At 35.9% G+C, this 26,183-nt stretch overlaps 1 protein-coding gene across 1 annotated transcript in view; it reads right to left on the bottom strand.

Moving 5' to 3' along the window:
* Positions 1-1,054: 1,054 nt before the first annotated feature.
* LOC124079588 (cell surface glycoprotein CD200 receptor 5) overlaps positions 1,055-26,183 on the bottom strand; it is a gene marked incomplete at its 5' end in the record, with an annotated part of 58,708 nt that continues 33,579 nt past the window's right edge. The window contains 7 exons of the mRNA XM_058572881.1: positions 1,055-3,442; positions 3,831-3,954; positions 10,229-10,546; positions 12,082-12,135; positions 17,177-17,425; positions 17,546-17,866; positions 19,493-19,546. Coding sequence (XP_058428864.1) covers positions 3,436-3,442; positions 3,831-3,954; positions 10,229-10,546; positions 12,082-12,135; positions 17,177-17,425; positions 17,546-17,866; positions 19,493-19,546 — 1,127 coding nt within the window. The remainder of the gene's footprint in view (positions 3,443-3,830; positions 3,955-10,228; positions 10,547-12,081; positions 12,136-17,176; positions 17,426-17,545; positions 17,867-19,492; positions 19,547-26,183) is intronic.

Below are 26,183 nucleotides of genomic sequence, written 5' to 3'. Positions count from 1 at the left end.
AGGCTGTTAAAATCCACTCCTACCTCATTCAGTAAAGATAATGTTTCTACTAAATTAGTGAAAAGAGTAGTACAGGTTTAGGAAGTGAAAAAAACTTTTTTTTCTCCTTAATTTTAAGTTAGAACATTCCCCACCCACTGCTGATGTAATTGTCTCAAAACCAACCAAGAAGACCTGAAGAATTAGTAAATGGTAGGGCAGTTGTATGGAAAAATTAAAGAAAAAAAATACAGGATTATTTTGCCTTAGGTTAAGTAGCTTTTTTAACTTGCTTCAAAATGTTAAAAGAATTAAGTTGAAGCACCATCTAGTGGCCCTCAATTGTGTCTTGCCACAAGTAGCCCCAGATTTTCTTTAGTTTGAGACTGTGATTAATTTTTCTGTAGGTGCATATATAATACATATGGGTGTTCAAGAAAGAAAAATAATATGGGTTTCCCACCACCACCACATTTTATTCTTTTTATGTAGAGATAGGAAGATGGAGGTTGGAAGGAGGGGCTATAGTTTTCTACTCTTCCAGTCAAGTGCCATCAATAACGTCCTGCCAGTGAGAATGGGATAGAGAGATGGCCTGAATTCACGTAAGTCTCTCCCACAAATGACTGAGTCCCTTTGGTGAAAAAGAATTAACACAATAAAGTCCAATAGATCTCAATTCCTCTGTTTCTCTTACTCACAATGGTATGTTGGTCTTTCCAATCCTACAAAGCAGATATGTCCTCTCATGTCTAGTGACAACTAGATGATCTTCTCACAGCCCCAGATTCCCAAGTCCTTTCCCACCCACCACAAGCCACAGCATCACTTAACTTTACATAACCAACCGTTCTTGCAAAATCTTCATAGAAATGGCTCTGTGATTCCTAACCTCTGATGTTATGCCTGTTTTATTACCTCTAAGTCAAGAACAAAAATAGATCACTATATGCACATAAGTAGAACATAACCTGTTTTTGCAAGATTGACAACAAACCTTCAGATTGACCAACTAGGTGTTTATGACAATAAGGATGAAGTTCGGCTTTGTGTACAGTAAAACCCAAAATAGCAGTGCCATGAATAAAATAGTTTATTCTCTTATACAAAGTCAATAGGTAGATGGACTAGGGTTGGTAGGGCAGCTCCATGGTCATCAGGCCCAGGATGCTTCCATCTTTCTTTTTCCATTTTTTTTAAATCCATCTCAGTGAATAGTCTTCTTCCTCAAGGGTCACTCATAGCTCAAGTTGGCTGCTGGACCTCCAGTCATCACACCAATGTTGCAGTCCAAGAAATAAGGAGGAAAAGCAGAAAAGCACCCTTCCTTTCTCTTTCAAAAAGTTTTCCAGAAAATATCACAGACGATATGCTTATATTTCATTTGCCAAAACTCAACAGGGAGGTAAGCAGGTTGGAGTGAGGTGATTCAGCTATACTCTATGTGGTTCTCACTCCCCTGCAGGCTAGGCCAGACATGTTCTCATTGGAGTAGCAGGCAGAAACATGAAGGACCTCATGAGACCCATGCTCAGATGGTACACTGCCACTGCTGCCTCATTTTATTGGCCAAAGCAAATTACATATGGTGGATAAGCATGTACTCTCCTTAGGGAAAGGACTTTGAAATCCGCTGAAAGCTTGCATGGGTAAAAGGGGGTGTGAACATAATCAATGGCCACAAAGAGAAAGGGTAGGACCACAATGGACCAGGCAACTTGCAATCTCTGCTGTCTTTTTCAGTCTATTACAGAATTGAATTACAAGACTCCTTCACTTTCAATATGCTATCATAAACATGAAAAAAATCTAATACAAAATCTAATAAATATCTATGATATTTACTAATGAAAATATTTATTAATTCATGTTAGATGACAAATAGAGTAGGCATTAATCTTAGCACTAGTCCTATTATTTACTATTGGCTAGATGTATAACAAGCTTGATTCCTTTTCTTCCAAAGCAGTCAGACCATTTTCCAAGCTCTGTACAAGTTACCATGACCTTCAGACTGAACACTAGACAATGGAATGCCAGTAGAAGTAACTGCTACTCCAAGTCTGGCCTGTAAAATCCTCCCACATAAAATCCTGCTGCCTTTTCACCAGGTGACTACAGAGTACTCTGAGGAAATCAGAGTCATAGCATAAAGAGGATAAAATGCTAGCTTGGAGCAATACCTGTCAAACCACTGTCCCAGACCCACCAACTACATTGGAGTGTGATTTGAGTAAGAATTAAACTTTTTTTGGTGGGCAACCAAGAATCTAGGATGAAAGCACCACCTAATTAGAGTACTGGACTAGTGTAGCATCTTCCAATATTAAGCATTCATTTTCTCCCCTACAGTTTTATTGAAAACAAAACTAGTAGCCCAAATCACTCACAACTTTACATAAGAAAAGATTCCTTTAGCTGGGCATGGTGGTGCGTGCTGGTAATCCCAGTAACTTGGGAGGCTGAGGGAGGAGGATCACAAGTTTGAGGGTAGTCTCAGCAATTTAGCAAGGCCCTAAGAAACTTTAGTGAGACTCTATCTCAAAATAAACAATAAAAAGGGTTGGGGACATGGCTCAGTGGTGAAACATCCCTGAGTTCAATCTACAGTATGGGGGGGGCGCGGGGGGCGGAAAGATACATTTAGGTAAAACAACACTTTTTACTACAGGATTACCATCTGAATCAGCAGCCTTTCAAGATATTAGGGCTTCACCAGTATCCCACCCTTTACCCTCATTAATCCATTCCAATCTGTAACTTAGAATATAAACAACAAACAGTACTGAGACACTTAGAGCTCTGAAAGGTCAGGGGACCTTCAGCATTGTATCCAAGGACACTGGCAGTTCCTTAGTTGGGAACAATTTATAACTTCTACTAAAATGCAACTATTGCTAAAAAAGACTTTAAGCCATTCACTTAGGATTCAGTCCAAATATGCAATGTGACTGCCCTGGTACTTGCTAGGAAGAAAAAAAAAAAAGGACAGAAGGTTCGCTACTGGCCAACTTGCAGGCAGTGTTTATAGTGGCTCTAGCCATTGCAACTTTGATAGCATCTCAAGTGGACAAAGGAACCAAGAAGCTGGATGAAAGCACCATCCAAAGGACTCAAGGGGTGTAGAAAAACTGCTCAGCATTGCTGTTTGAATTGCTGAGCCATCTTCTTCTTTAGGCTGGGAAGCAGGATTGTTTTACTTTGTCTAATAAGCATTCACTGAAGGAAAGGGAAGAATAGACAAAGCACCCTTGACATTTATGACAGCAAACACCAAGCTTTTGCATATGTGTATATACTGTATGTTAAGAGACTGAAACTGCCTGCAACTTATGTCCATTCTCATAAACGCTTAGGTATGAAAGTGCACTTCAGCTAGATGTTGAACATGAGGCTGATTACAAATGGCTGTTTTCTTGTGATGTCTCATCAACTGACTTCCAGCTCTTCTGATTTTTATTCTCTAGGAAGAAACATAATAATAACAATAATATTAATAATGATAATAATAATAATAATGCAAGAAACAAGTCATCCGAATCATGGAAACATGGAAGTAAACTCTTGAGAAGTACCAGCAGCCTCTTAACCTCCTGCTGGAATCTCAAGGAGTGTGCTAGGCTAGGACTCTTTGGTTCAAAATCACAACCAAGCTCTGGCCCCAGTTCTGTGGACACCTCTGCCAGGTCTTCTGGTTGTTCACAAAGCCTAATGTTAAAGAAGCAGCTGAGGCAGCGAACGCAATGTATCATGAAATGTGTCAAGCTCATTCCAGCACAGAAGGAACTCAAAAGTCTCCCAGTGATGTTTGCTTCCTACTGAGTCTTACCAGTTCAATCCTCAGTTCTTACCTGCAATCATTTATCCACTGGAAGAAAGCAAATCCCACCATGACCAGAATGACCACAAGAAGAGAGAGTTTCGCATAGAGAATGATCAGCAGAGTTGAACCTGGAGATTCTGGTGTTCCGAGACCTTTAAATGCAGGTAAGAGTTAAAAGTCTGTTTGAAGATTCTTATAATTAACAAATTAGAGTCAATGGTTTAAAAGAATACTTTAAAAATATTCCTAAAAGTTCATAGATTGTCAAAATTTTTTTTAAAAAATCTAAATTATATTTCAAATATTACTAATGTATCATTATTTCATGACTGAGTTCGGGAACCATATCTTTGTTTTGTACTTGGTACATTTTAACACATATTTTCTGAAAGAATGAGAATATTCTAAGCATTTTTAGTTGTTCTAAATATTAAAAAAAAGAAAAACAAAAAGAAAATTTCCCTTGCAAAGTTTAATCTTATTCTGAATATTTTGGGCATGATCTGATAACACTTTCAACACACAGTGAAATGATTTTGTCACTGAGTAGATAGAACCACTTTAATAAAGTGTTTTATGTCTTCCTACTTTCGTTTTACTCATCTGTAAAATGCCCCCTGGGATTTGTTTAAAAGATAAAAGCAGACTAATCGGATCATTATTCTGCAATCTTTTCTTCTATGAAAAGGCACAGTGAGGGGATAAGAAGACAATATGATAGGGATGCTGATTCATACTGGGGATGAGTGGGGGATCATGGAAGGAATAGATGAACTTTAGACAGGGCAAAAGTGGGGGAGAGAAAGGGAGGGGGCACAAGGGTAGGAAAGACAGTGGAATGAGAAGGACATCATTACCCTAAGTACATGTATGAAGACATGAATGGTGTGACTCTACTTTGTGTTCAACCAGAGATACGAATGTGCACTATAATTGAAATGCATTCTAGTGTCATATATAACAAATTAAAATTAATAAAATTTTAAAAAATTTTAAAAATAAATTTTTAAAAAAAAGGACAATATGAATGCAGTCCCCCAAAAGCTCAAAGTCTAACTGGAGAAGTCAAACACACACAAATGAAAGAGAAGTCATGAGAGAGCAAATGGTGCTGGTGAGCATTACATTATAAGCCATCTGAGGAATAAGAATGGTTCATCAACTCCGAGGGTCAGAGAGAAGTGGGATTTAAACTGAGCTTTGCTGGTCTGCAGTATTAAATAGGTTAAGAGAAGAAGGAAGGATGTTTCAAGGGAAAGGAACAACTTAAAGCTTTGAAGATTTGGGGCATAGAGTGAAAAATGTAGAGATTGGGTTTTGTGATAATCAGAACCTAATTGTGCAATTATTTGTGTCAGGTATTGTGACAGATCTTAGTGATGTAGAATTGGAAAAAAAAAAGTGGTTCCTATTTTCAAGGAACTTACAACAACGTACTGGAAATCAAAGACATCTGTAGTTGTGATACAAAGAGAAATATAATGTCTTTGTTACCCGGCTCCTGGCACATAGCTTCTAAAACCTTGGAAATACCACCATAGTAAGAGTGTCTTTTGTATGCTAGCAAGATGACTGGTGTCTGGAAGACCTTATATATCTTCAGAATGAGGGTTAGTTATCAGAAAAAGTAAGGCATGATTAGAGTTGTAACATTCAGCCTCTATCACCACCACAACCACCATCACTGAGCTCTAAGGAGGCTAGAGATTGAGTTAATCACCAAACACCAATGATTTAGTCAATCAAGCCTATGTAATGAAGTCTCCATAAAAACAGTGAACAATGGGGTTTGTATAGCTTCTGCGTTAGGAGACAGACATATCCAGGAGCTGGGAGAATGACTTTCTCTAAGATGGTATGGAAGCTCCAGGCCCCTTCCCCTGTACTTTGCCCTATGTATCTCTTCCATTTGGCTGTTCCTGTGTTGTTTTCTTTATAATAATGAATAACAGTAAATAAAATGCCTTCCTGAGTTTTGTGAGCCATTCTGGCAGATTATTGAATCTGATCGGAGGAATGTGGGAACTCCTTGAATTTATAGTCAATTAGCTATAAGTACAGGTGGCACTAAAACCGGTTACTGGTGTCTCAAGTGGGGGCAGTATGTGAGACTGACACCCTAAGCTGTGGGATCTGTGCTAATCCCAGGAGTTAGCATCAGAATTAAATTGAATTGCAAGACACCTGGTTAATACTGGAGACTTCGAGTATTGATTGGTGTGCAAAGAAAAGAACCATGCTCATTTGGTGTCATATTGTGAGTGAAAATAGTTCAGAGCCATCAATGACAGACATATGGAAGTACCCTGACAGAGGCACGCATGAAGCATTACGTCAATACAGAGAATAAATAGTTGACTAAGCTTCAAATTAAAGAAAAAAATCATCCCAGAGGAGCAATGGCTCAAAACTCAATAAGAATTGATCAAATGCAATGAAAGAAATGAGCACAGAGAAAGAAGTACATTGTGGGGATGTTGAAGCTGAGTGTAAAAGGCAACAGAGAAAGAGAGCAGAATACTTTTGAAAAGCCGAAAAGGACCCACATACCTGGGGTGCAGACTGGAGAAGAGTGAGACATGAGGCAGAAAAGAGCTGCTGTAGTGCAAGCTGTCAAAGGGGTTTAGCTTTCCATGAAGCCAAAGGAGCCTTGGGGGTCATGTAAGTAGAGGAGTGGAACATTTTTCATTTTAGAATGGTCCTTGTGAAATAATCCAGGGAATAAATTGAAATTAAGTAAGCTAAGGGCCAGTAGTCTTGCTCTAGAGCCATTTCAATAATCTTGGTGAGAGATGATCATACAAATAACTAAGATAGAAAGAGAAGCTTCCATATTTAAGAATGATTTCTAAGGTCAAATCAATAAAACAGAGTGACTGGTTTTGAATATGAGGAATAAGAAAGAAGGATGTTGTAGAATCTGTTTAAGTTTCTAGCTTAAGAAATTTATCAAGTTATAAAGTGCATGTATGAATATGTAACAATGAATCCCACTATTGTGCATAATTATGATGCACAAATAAAAATATGAAGAAAAGAATAATTGAAGAGAATGTGCAGAAAGATTTGTACAAAAGAATGTACAAAAATTTAAAGTTATAAAACAAACATGCAGAACTCATGAAGGGGTAAAAATATTTGAGTTGCCCTTGATGCATCTAAGTGAACCTGTTCAGTTTCAAGTTGAGAGAGCTAAGAAGCAAAATCTGGGCAAAAAGAAAACACAGATTTGAGAGTTAAGAATTAGCTGATAGATGAAGCAATGGGTATGATTTTGAGGTTATTCAAGGAACATAGATAAGTGAGAATCAGGTCAAGGATGCAACCCATAGAAATACTTTCATTCATAGAATGAATACATGAAAACAAATAAGTCAACTGAATGTTAAGAAGAGAACCAAGGGATGGAAAACAAAATCAACATACAAAAATCAGTAGCTTTCCTATATGCCAACAATGAATTTGCTAAGAAATCAGGAAAATAATCCCATTCACAATAATTTCAACAAAAATAAAGTACTTAGGAATGAAACTAACCAAGGAAATGAAAGATGTCTACAATGAAAATTTTAGAATATTGAAAGAAGAAATTAAATAAGACACAATATAGAAAGACTTCCCATTTTCGTGGATAGGCAATATTAATATTGTTAAAATGGCCAAATAACCAAAAATAATGTACAGATTCAGTGCAATCCCTATTAAAATACCAATGGCAATCTTCATAGAACTAGAAACAGCAGTCCTAAATTTCATTTGGAAGAATAAAAAAATGCTCTATAGCAAAAGTAATCCTAAACCAAAAAAACAAAAAAAAAGCAATGCTGGAGACATCACAATACCTGATCTGAACTTGTACTACAGACCTATAGTAACAAAAACTGCATGGAACTAGCATAAAAACAGACACATAGGGCTGGGGATGTGGCTCAAGTGGTAGCGCGCTCGCCTGGCATGCGTGCGGCCCGGGTTCGATCCTCAGCACCACATACAAAGATGTTGTGTCTGCCAAAAACTAAAAAATAAATATTAAAAATTCTCTCTCCTCTCTCTCTCTCTCTTAAAAAAAAAAAAAAAAACAGACTCATAGACCAATGGTACCAAACAGAAGACACAGAAACAGATTCACACACATCTATAGTCATGTGATCCTTGACAGGGGTGCCAAAAACAGACATTAGAGAAAATACAGGCTTTTAACAAATGGTGCTGGGGAAACTGGTTATACTAATATAGAAGAATGACACTAAATCCTTATTTCTTTACTTTGCCCAAACATCAACTCAAAGTGGATCAAAGACCTAGGAATTAGACAACAAATTTGGTAACTCATTAAAGAAAATGTAGGGTCAACACTCTAACATATAGGCATAGGCAATGGCTTTCTCAATAAGACTCCTAAAGTTCAGGAAATAATATCAAGAATTAATGAATGAATGGCATCAAATTAAAAAAAAACTTCTGCACAGCCAAGAAAATAATTAAGAAGGTGAAGGGAGAACCTACAGAATGGGAAAATATCTTTCCTAGCTACTCTTTGGACAGATAATTACTATCCAGCATATGTTAAAAACTCAAAAAACTTAACACCAAAAACAACCCAATCAATAAATGAGAAAATGAACTAAACAGACATTTCTCAAAAGAAGAAATACAAATTACAACAAACATATATATTTAAAAAGTGTCCAATGTCTTTAGCAATTAGGGAAAGGCAAATCAAAACTACATTGAGATTTTATCTTCACTTAGAATAGCAGTAATCAACAATACAAACAATAATATATGTTGGTGATGATGTGGGGGGAAATGAAACACTTTTACACTGTTGTTAGAATTATAAATTAGTACACTACTACAGAGATCAGAATGGATATTCCTCAAGAGACTAGAAATGGAATCACCATGTGACCCAGCTATGCCACTCCTTGGTATTTATCCCAAAGAAATAAAGTCAGCATACTATAGTACATGCATACTCATGTTCATAGTAGGACAATTCACAATAGTCATATTTTGGAATGAGCCTGGGGATATCAATGGATGAATAGATAAGAAAATGTGGTATGTATACTCAATAGAGTTTTATTTAGTCATAAGGAATGAAATTATGTCATTTTCAGGAAAATGGATAGAACCTGAGAGCATTATGTTAAGCAAAGTAAACCAAACTCGGAACATCAAGGGTCCTGTTTTTTTTTTTCCTCATATGTGAAAACTGTAGAGGAAAAAGGGAAAAAGGTTGCAGGGAAGGTCTCATGTCTCATGAAAATAGAAGGGACACCAGTAGAATAGAGGAAGGGAACCAGAGGGCACAGAAAAGAGAAATACAGGGAAATGATATTAACCTAATTATAATGCTATGTCATGTGCATTTACAAATATGTAAAAATTAATCTCACTATTATGCATAATTATCATTCATCAAAAAATATACAGAAGAAAAAGGAAGAGAATCAAGTGAGAATGGGAGGGAAACACATGAGAAAGGAGGAGTGACCATACTGAATATTAACAAAAAATAAATCAACTATTAAGAATTGATAAATATTATTTAAAGTTACCAATTATTCAATATCACTGAATGGTAAATATTTAACATTAATATTTGTGAAAACTTACAATAAAGCTAATTAAGCTAACAAACAAAGAAAAATTTATATTTTATTTGACATCTGGGGAATATTTGTTGCTTTTTGTCCAACTACTTTCTGGGAAGGCAGACACAAAGGAATAAATGTCAAGGGATAGATGTGAGGTAACATAAAAGAGACAATAAATGTAGGTTTCGTTTTGTAAAGAATCTTGGACATGAGTAGAAGACAAGAGCTAGAGTGAAGAAGTAAGAGCATCAAGTTCTTAAACACAAAACAAACTAGAAAAATCACAAACCAGGAAGCAGATCTATGGATAGACTCCTATTGCCAGTCAAATGGGAGACTAAGCAGGTCATAACAGATACGTGTCTATCTGAAGAGTGGCACATACTCCCGGCTGCCACTGTGTCACTGTCATAGAATTGTCTGTGTGATAAAATCCCCCTCTGGTGTCCAAATAGTCTGTGCAGCTGACTTGTCTGCAACTGGCTTTAACACCCCAGTTCTATTCTGCCCTGAAAGCAGGGACTTCAGGGGACACTGAAGAGATGTAAGGGAAATCATGCTTCAATCTTAACACAAGAAATATGAAATTTAGAGACACTTAATTCAGTCACAAATCTGATGATCTGAAATATCATATTCACAACATATGACACTCCTTTCTTTTTTATTTTTTAATATTTATTTTTTAGTTTTCGGTGGACACAACATCTTTATTTTATTTTTATGTGGTGCTGAGGATTGAACCCAGTGCCCCATGCATGCCAGGCAAGTACACTACAGCTTGAGCCACATCCCCAGCCCAACAACATATGACATTCTTTACCTAAGACTTGGAGGTGATATCCACGACGGAAATTCCCATGATATGTTGCCATTTGACACCTAAAATATCCATCATGAGTGATGGCTGTTGCATAAATCTGAAGGTGAGGACTCTGGTCAGGTCTGGAGGCCCAGGTTATTCTCCTGTCAACACAGTTGGTTTCGATGGTCTGATTTGTTTCCCTGTCGTGAGCAATTTTGCATGAAGGCTTGTTTCTGAAGCGTATTCGCCATGTTGTTATCAGTACTCTTGTCAATGGAATACAAGGGCAATAGAGCACCACCTTGGTACCCATCTGCACAGACAATGAAGTGGTAACTGGACACACATGCATACATACACAAGGAGAATGAGAAAAGGAAGCCTTGATAAAGGACCTGTGTGTGTGATTTATCCACCGCACATTACTGAAGTCCTAGTACAACATTGCTTTGCTGGCGATCTTACTCCAGAAATATTAGATTTACATAAGAAATTAACATTCACAAAATATACATAATGTATTAAAGGAAATTCAGACGTTAACAATTTTTCTCCTGTAGTATGAATTATTAGGGAAACTATGCATTATAAAATATGTTGAAATTAAATCAGGAGTTTCAATGTCTAGAAACAGACAAGAAGACAGAATTCTAAATTAAATGACAAAGACAATGTTCTAATTCTAATATTTTGGCAGTGAGCAATACTGATTTTATCATACAATTCATGCTCCTAGGGAGATAAAATAAAATAGAATAATTATCAGGCGGTGATCTCCCCCCGAGGTTTGATGAGTACAAAACTATCAGTAACATCAAATCTAAATGCCTGTTACTAAGGGTGCAATTCCAGACAACATAAATGTGGGAAGTTTGTGGCACTTTTACTAAAGTTAAATAATATAGCATTTAGATTGAGTGTGATGGAAATTTTTAATTTTTTATTATTTACAAATCACAAGTCAGTGAAACCAATATATTTTGAAATAATATGCAGTTTCACGGGTTCAGCCATTCCATGAAAATGAAAAATGATAATGCCTAATGAAAAGAGACCTTCAAAATATTTATTTATGGTAAAAAAGTAGTTTGGTGTATAAAAAAATGAAAAACTTCCAGTTTTTACTGTAAATGTGTGATATTATCAAACATAGTATCTGGAGAAGTTTCCCTTCCTTCTTGTTATAGAGCAACATATATCCACAGATAAATGAATTATGACGTGTGCTTACATATTTTACTGCAGCGTGTTCAATCCAGTTCTCAGAATTAAATATACAAGTTGTCCCCTTGTGTCCATCTTTTAAAGCGAAACTTGAGACCTGTAACCTATAAACATCTTCTAATATAGAATCTCACATTTCCCATAAACCAGCATAAACTGTCCATGACTGAGCATAGTTTACTGAGAGGTGGTTACTCAACCAATGTACCTGCCACAACTCACCTGTAACAAAAGTAAGGTCAGTGATGTCATCACTGTAACACAGGCAGAGCGGCTATGGTGGAGCAAACCTTTTGAGTAAATGAAACCTCCTTACACTAAAATCTACAATCAATCAACATCTGTCCTTTCCTGTTTTAGTATCACTCTCTCTTCTGGGTACCCAAGCCTTTGCATTTTGTGGTCAACTAAAGATCATGTAACTAGATGAAGAAAGAGATAGGACTTGAACACAGTCCTGACAGAAAGTAAGACTGTACCTTGTTCAGGGAGCAAGTAGTGATAGGGTCACTTGGGACACCTCATACCAAAACACTCAGATTGCCATATTCTAAAGCCAGACAAGAGGCTGCCCATCAGCCACTGTTTCTAACAAAGTTCCACTCTCCATCCCCTCAGTGCTGGCCCTCAATAAGGAAGCATATTACCTTCCATAGGGGGTAATGCCATCTGCTGTCCATCCAAGCATGAACTACTTGAATCTAGAAAATATTTAGAGAAGAGTAAATGAGATCGATTTGATATGCTCAAATGGAGGGGAAGCCAGTATTTCTCCATATTCTCCTTCAACATGAGAGACAATTGGTTAACCATCACGAAAATTATATAACCATTGCAAAACACAAATTAGAAGTTATGCCATCTAGTAATAAAACTATGTTAATACGTTGAAAATTATATTCAGAAGGTATTAATCAAAGGTTTCACATTTTTCAGACACCTAATCTTGTCAACCATTTACACAAGGTAACCCTGTCTCCCTTCTCCAGCCAGAGGGATTGGTCCAGTGTGGGCATCTCACATGAACTGATCTGACTCAACTCCTTTCTCTATATGCCACTCCCTAATTAAAGTTGTTTGGTCTAATGATGGGACCCTCACCCTGACAGATAAAGCAGAGCCTTTTCTCAAGGATTTTAGAAACAGAATTGAGAAGACTTCATTTGTCTACCCTTTTACCATATTTTTCCTACTTTGGAAGATAAAAAAAATATGGAGGGGAAATGATGCAGAATAAGAGGGAGGAACAGAGGTGAGAGTCCTTATCTACTTCAATATTCTAATTTCATAGTTCCAAGACCCACATGCAATAGTTCCCTTGGGTGCTATAATATTTTTTATAATGAAAATAATCCTGAGCACCTTCATAGTAAAACTAGAGATTCCTGAGTCAAGGATCCAGACATTAGGAAGGGTGGAGCTGAAGTGCCAAACCAAAGAGCAATATTAAAGGAAAGTCTGAGCTATGAACAGTGGAATGTGTGAACACACACAGCATTCTCCCTTCCAGAACACCAGGGTCAGGTTTATTCTTCCAGGGCAAAGTACTGAAGAGTAATTCTCCAAAGAGTCTGAACAGTCCCAGAGAAAAAGACCTTCAGAAATGTAAGGAAGAACCAATTTTTTTTAAGACAAAAATCATTTACATTCTTGTTCATGTATCAAAACTTATTAGTTTGTAAATCCCACCATCAGATAATACAGCTTTGAATTGGTTCTTTAGTGCTCAATTTGAAATTTATTGAGAGCAAGGATTACCAAAGGGTTAATAAAAGTATTGTATGTGGGGAAAAAGATGAAAAACAAACCAATATCCAGGAGAAAAAAGGAGCTCAGATTAAGTAAACATAGGATCAAGCAAAAGATTGAGGCAAGGAGAATGTCCAGGCCCATAGCTTTGCAGAAAGTCAAGTGACCAGAAAAACTTATTAGTCTCAGAGCATTAAAAAAACTTCAAGAAAGTTTGTCTTCAGAGGGAAAAAAATATTACTAGGTGTTCTCTAGTTCAGTCAGTGAGATCAATAATAAGTAACAAAAGGTATATATATATCATTAAGGAATCCCAAAAAAGTAAAGCAATTATGAAGTCCAGGAAAAACAAGAAGTTATTCAAAAGAGAAAGAATTACTTTATTTCTTGATTCAGCACTTAATAACAAATTAATGCAAACATTGGCCACTTAAGTTAATGAAGTGCTGATATATTAATAACATGAAAGATGAGGAAAGGGAGTAAGATAAGGTTAAATCTTCATCTACCATAAGAGAAAGTGAGTACATAAAGTCTAAATTCAACACACTAAGAAACAGCACTGTGAGAATGTGGTTTAAGAAAATGGAGTTAATTACCACAAGAAACACTTAAAGATTTCAAAGTACTTGCCTCTGGGGATTTGAATGAGGACACAGTTGTGGGGTTGGAAAGGCACTAATAGGGCTGGTATCTTTCAGTTACTGACTTATAGAACAATTTGACTTTTAATTCTGTATGTTACATTGATGTTAATAATATTTAAATTTTAAAATAAAAGGAAATGAAGGTAGGATTGAAGCAGAGAACCAAGAAACCAAATTACAGATGTGATTATAAAAGCATTTAAGAAATTTTATCAGGAAGAGCCTAGAGGAGAAATTTTACCACACTAAAGTTCATGAAGGCAACTTTTTTTGAATAACTTTATCCTTTTACTAAAACCATAAGCATTTTTTTAAAATTATACTTTATCTTTCAATTAGAACTATGAATAATAAGGGAAGAAAGTGCCCCAAACAAAGATGCTACAATAATAGAATCCATTGACAGCACAGTACATGAAATGTCACAGACACAATTAATATAGTCAAAATGGCCATACTGCCAAAACTGTTACACAGATTTAATGCAATTCCTATTAAATGCCCATGACATTCTTCATACAACTAGAAAAAGCAATCACGAAATTCATTTGGAAAAATAAGAGACCCAGAATAGCCAAAGAAATCCTTAGCAAAAAGAGTGAAGCAGGGGGCATCACAATACCAGACCTTAAACTATACTATAAAGCTATAGTAACAAGATGACATGGTATTGATATTATGGTACAAAATACAAGACACAGAGACAAACCCACTAAATACAGTTGTCTCATACTAGACAAAGGTGCCAAAAACATACATTGGAGAAAAGATAGTCTCTTCAACAAACGGTGCTGGGAAAACTGGAAATCTACATGTAGCAAAATGAAATTAAACCTCTATCTTTCACCATGCACAAAAATCAGTTCAAAGTAGATCAAAGACTTAGACACTAGAACAGAGATCTTGAGCCTAACAGAAGAAAAAGTAAGCCCAAATCTTCATCATGTTGGTTTAGGACCTGATTTCCTTAACAAGACTCCTAAAGTGCAGGAAGTAAAATCAAGAATCAATAAATGCATGGATTCAAACAAAAAAGCTTCTTCTCAGCAGAGGAAACAATTAGTAACATGATGAGAGAGCCTACAGAATGGAAGAAAATCTTTACCACACATACCTCAGATACAGCACTAATCTCCAAGATATATAAAAAAGTCAAAAAATGTAACACCGAAAAAACAACCCAATCAATAAATGGACTAAGGAACTGAACAGACACTTCACAGAAAAAAAAATACTATTGATCAAAAAATAAATGAAAAAATGTTCAACATCTCTAGCAATTAAAGAAATGCAAATCAAAACTACTCTAAGATTTCATCTCACTCCAGTCAAAATGGCAATTATCAAGAATACAAGCAGTAATAAATGTTGGTGATGATGTCCTCACTAGGTACACTCATACTTGCTGGTGAGACTGCAAATTGGTGCAACCACTATGGAAATCAGTTTGAGATACCTCAGAAAACTTAGAAAAAAACCACCATTTGATCCAGCTGTCCCACTCCTTGGTTTATACCCAAAGGACTTAAAATCAGCATACTACAGTGACACAGCCACATCAATGTTTATAGCAGTTCAATTCACAATAGCTAAACTGTGGAACCAACCTAGATGTCCTCAGCACATGAATGGATAAAGAAACTGTGAGATACACACACACACACACAAAATGTGGAATATTACTCAGCCTTAAACAAGAATGAAATTATAGCATTTGCAGGTAAATGGGTAAAACTAAAGAATATCATGCTAAGTGAAATAAACCAATCCTCAAAATTTAAAAGCTGAATGTTTTTTCTTATAAGTGGATGATGATCTATAGTTGCATGGGTGAGACAGAGAATAATTAAGAAACTTTGGTTTGTATAGATGGGTGTGAAGGGAGAGATGGGGCTATAGGGATGGGAAGGATGGGAGAATGAGACAGATATTATTACCTTATATACACGTATAATTACACTACTGGAGTGACTCAGTACCATGCAGAGCCAGAAGAATGAGAAATATGTGTCAAAACATTCTACTGTCATGTATATCTAATTAGAATATTTTTAAAAGAATATTTTAAAAACATGAATATGCTTTTAAAAATACACTATTCAAGTCAATACTAGTATAGAAGGGAGCATTAAAAGAATAATAAGCAATAAACATTGATGAGCCTATATCAATATACTATGCTGATTTTAGTTCTTTTGGATAAATACCAAAGAGTGGGATAGCTGGGTCATATTCTGGTTCTATTGCTAGTCTTTTGAGTAATATTGATACTGTTTTCCATAGTGGATGTACTAGTTTGCAGGACCACCAACAATGCATGAGTATACATTTTCCATAAACATCCTTGCCAGCATTTATTATTATTATAGCTCTGACTTCCCTTTCTTGCCATTCTAACTGGTGTGAGATGAACTCTCAATGTAGTTTTGATTTGTATTTCCCTAATTGTTAGGGATGTTGAACTATTTTTGTATACTTGTTGGCCATTTGTATTTCTTCTTTTGAGAAATGTCTATTTAATTCTTTTGCCCATCTATTGATGATGCAATTCACAATAGCCAAGTTTGGAACCAGCCCAGGTGACTCTAAACAGATGAATGAATAAAGAATATGCAGTATATATGTACCATAGAGTTTTACTCAGCCAAAAAGCAGAATGAGTTTATGGCATTTGCTGGTAAATGAATGGAACTGGAGAACATAATGCCAACTGAAACAGGCCAGACTCAGAAAGTTAAGAGTTGAATCTTTCCCTCAAAAGTGGAAGCTAGAGCAAAATTAGGGTAACTGAGAGGATTCCATGAAAATAGAGGGAAGATTAGTGGAATAAAGGACAGAGATTGAAGGGGAGAGAAGAGGGACAGGAAAAGGGAGAAACTGAGGAATGAAATCGATCAAATTATGCTGTGTACTTATGTGACTATACCAGTGAATCTCACCTTTCACCTTTAAATCACCAATTTAAAAACAACATATAAAAAGAAGGAAGAACAATAGAGGTAGAGTAACAGGAGAAGGGAGGAAGGGAGGCAAAGAGGAAGCACTGGGGAATGAAATTTAAAAATTATATTTCATGCATGTATGATTATGTAAAAATGAACCTGATTATATGTGTAACTATGATGCACTAAAAACATTTTCAAAAAGGAGAATACACTGCATTCTAAAATATGGCTTTTTAAAACAAATTCTTCTAGACACCTCTTTAGGAAGAGAAGAGTGATAAAATGGAAGCTGAAAAGAACAACTATGAATAAAATTTCACCATATTTTCTTTCTTAACATAACTCTTTTAAAATAATGGGAAACAATCAAACAAATTTTAACAACTAGAAGAATTACTAACCAGGAAGTAGATCTGTGGATTGACTCCTGTTGCCAGTCAGGTGGGAGACCAAGCAGGTCACGGTGGACACGTTGCCATCTGGATAATGGCACCTACTCCTGGTCGTCACTGTGCCATTGTCCTGGTATTCTTTCCCAGTGACACAATCCCCCTCTGGGGCCCAAAAAATCTGTGCAGCTGGCCTTCCTGCAATTGCTTTGCACTCCACAGTTCTATTCTTCCCCGGAGACAGGATCACTTCAGGGGGCACTGCAGAGATGGAAGGGAAATCATGCTTCAGTCTCAACATACGGTTATGGGATTACAGAGACATCTGTTTCAGTCACAAATCCAGTAACCCAAAATATCACAGTAGACGAAATTCTTTACCTAACACTTGGAGGTGATATGTACGTTGAAAATTTCCATCAGTTGTTCCCATTTCACACCTGTAATCCCCTTCATGTGAGATGGACACTGGATGGATCTGAAGTTCAGGATTCTGGTCAAGTCTGGAGGCCCAGGAGATTCTCCCATCAGTACAGTTGTTTTTCCCGGTCTCATTTGTTTCTCTGTTGAGGGAAATGGTGCACGAAGGCTTGTCTCTGAGGTGTATTTTCCATGATGTTAGTATCAACACTGATGTTGGTGGAATATGAGGGCAACAGAGCACAGCCTTTGTACCCATCTGCACAGCCAGCCAAGTGTTATCTGGACACACACAAGGAGAATGAGAAAAGAGGCCATGATAAAGAACTTTGTGTTTTCAATTTGTTCACAGAAGATTACATAAAGTTGTGCTAGAACCTTGCTTTCCTGTTGATCTTATTCCAGAAATATTAGACTTATACAATAAATTAATATTCACAAAATATATATAATATACTATACCAAATCCAAATGTTAACCAATTTCATCCAGTATTATGCATTACCATGGAAAGAAAATGCATTAGAAATATGTTGAAATTAAATCAGAGTTTTGATATCTAAAAACAGACTGACATAAAAAAAACAGTTCTAGATAAAATGACAATTTAGGACAAGTAATGTCCTAAATCTAATGTTTTAGTGGTGAGCAATGTTGGATTAGTCACACAATATATGCTCCTTGGGAAACAAAAGAAAACAGAATATTAGTTATGTGGTTGTCTCCCCTTGAATTTTGATAAATGCCAAAAAAAAAACTGGTAGCATCAAAATTAAATATCTGTCCCTCATGGTAACATTTAAGATAAACATGCATCTAGAAAGTATATGATACTTTCATTAAAAGTAACTCAGATGGAATTCAGGTTGAACTAGTTGGAAACATTTTATATTTCTAGAGAATAACAAACTCAGTGAAATCAACAGATTTTAATATAATCTGTTATTTCATCAGATTAGTAATTACATAAAAAAGAAAAATGACAATGCCTAGTGACAAGAGATGTCTACATATATTCACTTCAGGTGAAAAAGAAATGTGCTATGTAAATTAAGAAACAAAAACCAAAATTTGTTCTGCTTTGGAAATTTTTTTATAAAAAAGGATTTTATTGCAAAGGTGTGATATTATCATAGACTTTAGATATTTTTTCTCCCTTCTTGTTTAGACCAACATATACCCACAGATAGATTAATTATGACCTGCGCTTACGTATTTTGTTTTAGTATGTTCAATCCAATTCTCAGAATTAAATATAACAGTTGACCCCTTGTGTTTATCTTTTAAAGCAAAATTTGAGCCCTCTGACCTATAAATATCATCAAACATAGAATCTCACACTTCTCATAAACCAGCATAAGCTGTCCATGACTGAGCATGGTTTACTGAGAGGCAATTACTCAACAATGCACCTGCCACAACTCACCTCTAACAAAGGTGAGGTCATTGATGTCATCACTTAACACAGGCAGAGCAGCTAGAGTAGAGCAAACCTTTTATATAAATGAAACTTTCTTTCACTAAAATCTACAATTAATACCTGTCCTTTCCTGTTTTAGTACCACTCTCTCTTTTGTGTATACAAGTGCTTGCATTTCATGGTCAACCAAACATCACATAACTAGATGAAGAAAGAATGGAACCTGAACTCAGTCCTGACAGGAAGTTAAACCCATGCTCTTCCCACCATTCTAGTTTGACAGAGGTGTAGCAGCAAATAAGATTGTGCCTTGTTCAGGGAGCAAGTAGTGGTAGGGTCACTTGGGGCACCTCAACTACAACATTCAGATCACCACATTGAAAAGTTCATCTTATGGCTAGCCTGCAGCCAGGCCATCAGCCACTGTTTCTAACAAAGTTCCACTCTCCATCCCCTAGGTGCTGACCCTCGATAAGGAAGCATATTACCTTCTGTAGGGCTGAGTGTCGTCTGGTTTCCATCCAAGCATGAACTAATTGAATCTAGAGAATATTTAGAGAAGAGTAAATGAAATCAATTTTATATGCTCAAATAGACTAGAAGCCATTATTTCTCCATATTCTCCTTCAACATGAGAGACAATTGGTTAACCATCACTAAAATCATATAATCATTGCAAAACAGAAATTAGAAATTATGCCATCTAGCAATAAAAGTAATTTAATATCTTGAAAATTATATTTGGAAGGTATTAATCAATGATTTCCCACTATGGAACCCCTCATTTTTTTCAACCATTTTATACAAGGTAACCCTGTCTCCCTTCTTCCACCCCCAACTCCTTCTCCAACTAGGGGGATTGGTACAGTATGGGCATCTAACTGTATATGCTACCTCCTAACTAAAGTTATACGGTCCAGGGATGGGAATCTCACCTAGATGGAAAAGGAGAGCCTTTTCTCAAGGAATTTAGGATCAGAATTGAGAAGAATTCATTTATCTCTCTCTCTCTCTTTTTTTTAAAGAGAGAGAGAGAGAGAGAGAGAGAGAGAGAGAGAGAGAAAATGTTAATATTTATGTTTTAGTTCTCAGCGGACACAACATCTTTGTTTGTATGTGGTGCTGAGGATCGAACCCGGGCCGCACTCATGCCAGGGGAGCACACTACCACTTGAGTCACATCCCCAGCCCTCATTTATCTCTCTTTTGTCCCAAATTTTTTTAATTTAAAAAGGGGAGGCAGTGATGCTAAGTCAGAAGGGGGTACAAAATTGGAAGTCCTTACTTCCTTCAATTTTCTAACTTCTTGGTTCCTAAGACCCTTGGGTGAGATGAATTTTTTTCTCATCAAAGTAGTCCTAAACACTCTTAAATATGATTACTGAGAGCTTGCTTTATTGTGTTTAAGAAAATCCAAGGTGCAGGAGTGGGAAATTCAAATTATTTTGTTATTATGTGGTACTCATATTAATCACAAAGCTAAATACTGTTTTATGAAAGTATATTCAGGTTAGTTGTAAATGCATATTGCAAATTTTAGGGCAACTATGAAAAGTAAAAATAGAAACATATTTGTTATACTAAGAAAGGAGACAAAACATAATTATTAAAAATGCTCCACTAAAACCATAAAAGGCAGACAGAAGGGGAAAAAAGGAAAGAGGGCAACAAAAGGAAAACAGTAGAAACTACAGTAATCCAAATACATCAGGTCAGTTTGAATATCAATGATCTAAACACTCCAATTAAGAGAGAAATTCTTCACTATAGGTCAAAAAGCAAGAGCCAACTGTACTATATCTATACAAAATTCACGTAAATATAAGGATCAATATAGTTTAAATGTACAAGGGAGAAAAAAGGTTACTATGATAATTCTAGTAAAAGAAAGTGTGAATAGTTACATTAATTTGGTCAGAAAAGATTTCAGAACAAGGAAAAGTATCAGAGTTAACGACAGGCATTGTGTAAGGGTAAAGTGATCAATTCTCCAAGAAGACTTAATAATTCTTAACACATATATACCTAACAACTGAGTGTCAAAATGTGTGAGGCTAAAACTGATATAATATTAAGAAGAAATCAAAATGGACAGAACCAACAGGCATAAAATCAGGAAGGACACCCATATCTGAACTCAATAGTCCCATCAATCAACTGGGTATAACTGACCTCTCTAGGCTACTTTCAACCACAAGGGGATACATATTCTGTTTTTAATAGTTTTTTAAATTAGTCTTGTGGATATACATGACAGTGAGATTCACAGTGGTATATTGATACATGTACATAAGTAAAATTAGGTCAGATTCATTTTACTGTATTTTTCTTATTTCATCCCTCCTCACTTCACATCATCTAGCAATCTACTTCTGGCCATATATCCAAAAGATCTGAAATACATATGTCATGTATATCTGCACTATTCTCTTAATTTCAGCATTATTCAAAATAGCCAAGATATGCAAATACTTAAATGTCCATCACTGGGTAAATGGATAAAACAATTACACACACACACACACACACACAACAGAATAGCCTTTTAAAAAGAAGGAAATTTTGTCATTCATGACAACAGGGATGGAACTGCTAAATGAAATTATTATGCTAAGTGAAATAAATCAAATACAGGAAAATGAATACTATATTATCTCACTTTTTTTAAAAGAGAGAGAGAAAAAAATTAATATTTATTTTTTAGTTTTCGGTGGACACAACATCTCAAATTTATTTTATTTTTTATGTGGTGCTGAAGATAGAACCCAGTGCCCCGCATGCCAGGTGAGCACACTACCGCTTGAGCCACATCCCCAGCCCATGATCTCACTTTTATATAGAATCCAAAAAGGTAGATCTCATAGAAACAAAGAGTAAAAAACGTGGTTACCAGACACTGGAGGTTTGTGGGAGGAACAGCAAAAGGTAAAGTGTTGATCCAAGGGTACAAAATTCTAATTAGACTGGAGGGATAAGTTTTAATGGTCTATTGTACTGCATGGTGACCACAGTTAGTGCATCACTGGAGTAAGACACATCAGAAGCAGTGTGCCAGATAGTGCACAAATTTATCACTACAGGACAATTCAAAAAGCATCTTACAATTGAATCAAGAGAATCCTTGTCCCTATTTAAAGATGGTTTTATTTTCTTCTAAAAATGTCAAAATGTCACACTTACCAGGTACCATGATAATGATGGAGGTCAGTAACCTCAAAGCCAAAGTACTCTTCAAAGTATGCATTTGGAGTGGTATTCTACTTAAACACAAATCCACTGTGAATCATTCTCTGGGCTCATTGAATCTGTCCCTTCTGGTCACTTGTGTTTACTCTCAGTTCGACAGGATTACATGTCATTTCTCCTTTTCATTTTGTTTATCATTATCTTCATTTTCTTTCTGTATGATTTTAGCTGATTAGTCATGGGAAGGATATACAATTAGTTTTGGTGAGTGATAAAGGAAAAAAGCCAAGAATCATTGATTCTCCCATAGCACTAAAGTAACAAAATTAATTATATAGCAATTTATGGGATAGGGAAAGTCAGTGAAATGAATCTAGCCTGACTTTCCTACATTTGTATATGAATATACCACATTGAATCTCAACATCATGTACATCCATAAGACACTAGTTTAAAAAAATTATTAATTTATTTATTAAAAATAAATGACATACCAATTTATTTTATTTTTAGTGATGCATTATAATTATACAAAGAGTGAGATTCTTTATATTTGTATATGCACATAGTATAATTGGTCAAATTTTATTTTAAAAGTAACATTATTAAAAGTATAAATTATATATGATAAAATGCACAGAGAGGTTACACCTTGGTGAACTTGTACATATATACATACACTCACATAAACATTTTCAAAACCAAGGTGGCTCTCATTTTCATTACTCAAAATTTCCTTTAAGCTTTCTCACTATTCTGTTTTTTAATTCTTTATTTGTTCTTTTTAGATATACATGACAGTAGAATGTATTTTTATATATTATACATACATGCAGTATAACTTATTCTATTCAATATTCTTTCCTCGGAGGTCAATACCACTCTGATTTATATCATCATTGATTCTTTTTTTTATGGTGCTAGAAATTGAATCCAGAGCCTCACAGAAGCTAGGCAAGTGTTCTTCCACTAAGCTACATACCCATCCCCACATCATTAATTCATTTTGCTTGTTTTATAGAATCACATATTTAAAATTCTTTACATAGTTCAAGTTTAAATGCTATGTGGTAGGGTTTTTTTTAATGAATGTACTATAATTTATTCATCAATTTCTTTGTGGATTTGGATGATACCAGTTTAAGACTAACATAAATATAGTTTCTATGAACATTCATGCTTTGCACATGTTGTTTGGTCTATGTACACACTCATTTTCTTGAGTATATACCTATGAGTAAAATTAGTGGTTCATGCCAAGCTAAATAAGAAAAAAGAGAGAAAATGCAAATCATAAAATTTGTGATGAAAAAGGAACTATCACCATGGACATTATTGAAATACAGATGGTAATCAGAAACTACTTTGAAAGTCTATACTCCAATAAAATATGAAATCATGAAGACATCAACAAATTTCTAGAGACTTATGACCCAAATTGAATCAGGAGGATATAGAAAATTTAAACGAATGAATTTCAAGCAATGAAACTGAAGACACCATCAAAAGCCTACCAACAAAGAAAAGCCTAAGACCAGATGGAGTCTCAGCTGAGTTCCACCAGATCTTCAAAGGAGAACTTACATTAACACTTCTCCAATTATTCATGAACCAGAAAAGGAGGAAACCCTTCCAAACTCATTCTATGAAGCTAGTGTTACTCTGATACCAAAACCAGACAAAGACACATCAAGGGAAGAAAACTTCAGGACAATATCCCTGATGAACACAGACACAAATATTCTTAATAAATACTGGCAAATGCATACAAAAACAAATTAAAAAGATAGTATGCTGGGCGTGGTGGGGCACACCTGTAATCCCAGTGACTCAGGAACCTGAGTCAGGAGAGCGTGAGTTCAAAGCCAGCCTCAGCAATGGCGAGGCACTGAGCAATTCAGTGAGACCCTGTCTCTAAATAAAAATACAAAATAGGGCTGGGGATGTGGCTTACTGGTTGAATGCCCCTGAGTTCAATACCAAGTACCAAAATTTTTTTTAAAAAAATAGTGTACCATGATCAAGTGGGGTTCATTCCAAGGGTTCAAGGTTGGTTCAACATACAGAAATTAATACACATAATTCATCACAAAAAGACAAGAATCACATGATTATCTCAATATATGCAGAAAAAGCATTTGAAAAAATACAGAACCCCTTCATGCTCAAAACATTAGAAAAACTAGGGATATATAACTCAACTTTGAAAAAGCTATATATACTAAACCCAAGACCAACATCATTCTAAATGGAGAAAAATTGAAAGCATGTCCTCTAAAAATTGGAACAAGACAGTGATGCCCTCTTTCACTGCTTCTATTCAACATAGTCCTTGAAACCCTAGCTAGAGCAATTAGACAAAAGAAAGAAATTAAAGCGATACAAGCAAGAAAACAAGAGCTCAAACAGTCCCCATTTGCCAATGACATGAATCTATACTTAGAAGACCCAAAAAGGCCCACCAGAAAGCTTATTGAACTCATAAATGAATTCAGCAAAGTAGCAGGATATAAAATTAACATGGATAAACCGATTGCATTTCTATACACCAATAACAAATCAGCTGCAAGAGAAATCAGCTGTTCTGTTCACAATAGCCTCAAAAAAATTGTGAATCTAATAAAAGAGGAGAAAGACCTCTCAATGAAAACTACAGAACACTAAAGAAAGTAATTAAAGAATACTTTAGAAAATGGAAAGTTGTCCCATACTCTTGGATTGGCAGAATTAATATTGTCAATATGGCCCTACTACAAAAGTGCTATACAGATTTAATGCAATTCCTATTAAAATTCCAATAACATTCTTAGTAGAAATAGAAAAAGCAGTCATGAATTTAATTTGAGAAAAAAAAGAGATCCAGAATAGCCAAAACAATTCATAGTGAGAGAAGTATGCAGGAGGCAACACAATATCAGACCTTAAGTCATAATACAGAGTTACAGTAACAAAAATGACATGGTATTGGCACCAAAACAGACATGAAGACCAATGGAACAGAACAGAAGACACAGAGTCATATCAACATAAATACAGTTATCTCATACTAAACAAAGACTCCATAAACATACATTGGAGAAAAGAGAGCCTCTTCAACAAATGGTGCTGGGAAAACTGGAAATCCTTATGTAATAGATTGAAATTGAACCCCTGTTTAAGACCCTGCACAAAACTCAACTGACAGTGGGTCAAGGACCTAGGCATTAGACCAGAGACCCTGCACGTTCTAGAACAAAAAGTAGGCCCATCTCTCTATCATGTTGGTTCAGGAATGGACTTCCTCAATAAGATTCCTAAAGCACAGGAAGAAAAATCAAGAATCAATAAGGGGGTGGTATCAAACCAAATAGCTCTTCACAGCAAAGGAAACAATTAAGAATGTGAAGACAGCCAACAAGGTGGTACACACCTGTAATCCCAGAAGCTCGGGAGGCTGAGGCATGAGGATTGCAAGTTCAAAGCCAGCCTCAGCACCAGCAGGTGCTAAGCAACTCAGTGAGACCCAGTCTCTAAGTAAAATACAAAATAGGGCTGGGGATGTGGCTCAGTGGTCAAGTGCTCCTAAGTTCAATTCCCAGTACCTCCCCTTGAAAAAAAGAATGTGAAGAGAGAGACTACAGAATGGGAGAAAATCTTTGCCACCTGCACCTCAGATAGAAAAATTAATATCCAGGACACACAAATAACTCAAAAAACTTAACCCCAAAAAAATAATAATCATAGGCAAAGGAATTGAAAAGTCACTTCATAGAAGAAGAAATAAAAATGGTCCAAAAATATGAAAAAATGTTCAACATCTCACTGAGACCCCAATCTCACTCCAATCAGAAAGGCAATGATTAAGAATACAAGTAACAATAAATGTTGAGGAGGATGTGGGGGAAAAGTTTAATCATACATTGCTGGTGGAACTGCAAATTGGTGCAACCATTCTGGAAAACAGTTTAAGGATTCCTTAGAAAACTTGGAATGGATCCCCCATTTGACCCAGTT

Source organism: Marmota monax, unplaced genomic scaffold (assembly GCF_021218885.2).
Source record: "Marmota monax isolate L192 unplaced genomic scaffold, Marmota_monax_Labrador192_F-V1.1 WCK01_AAM20220418_F8-fsc00119, whole genome shotgun sequence".
In the NCBI taxonomy this organism is placed as follows: Eukaryota; Metazoa; Chordata; class Mammalia; order Rodentia; family Sciuridae; genus Marmota; species Marmota monax.
This window is presented reverse-complemented; position numbering and strand designations above follow the sequence as displayed.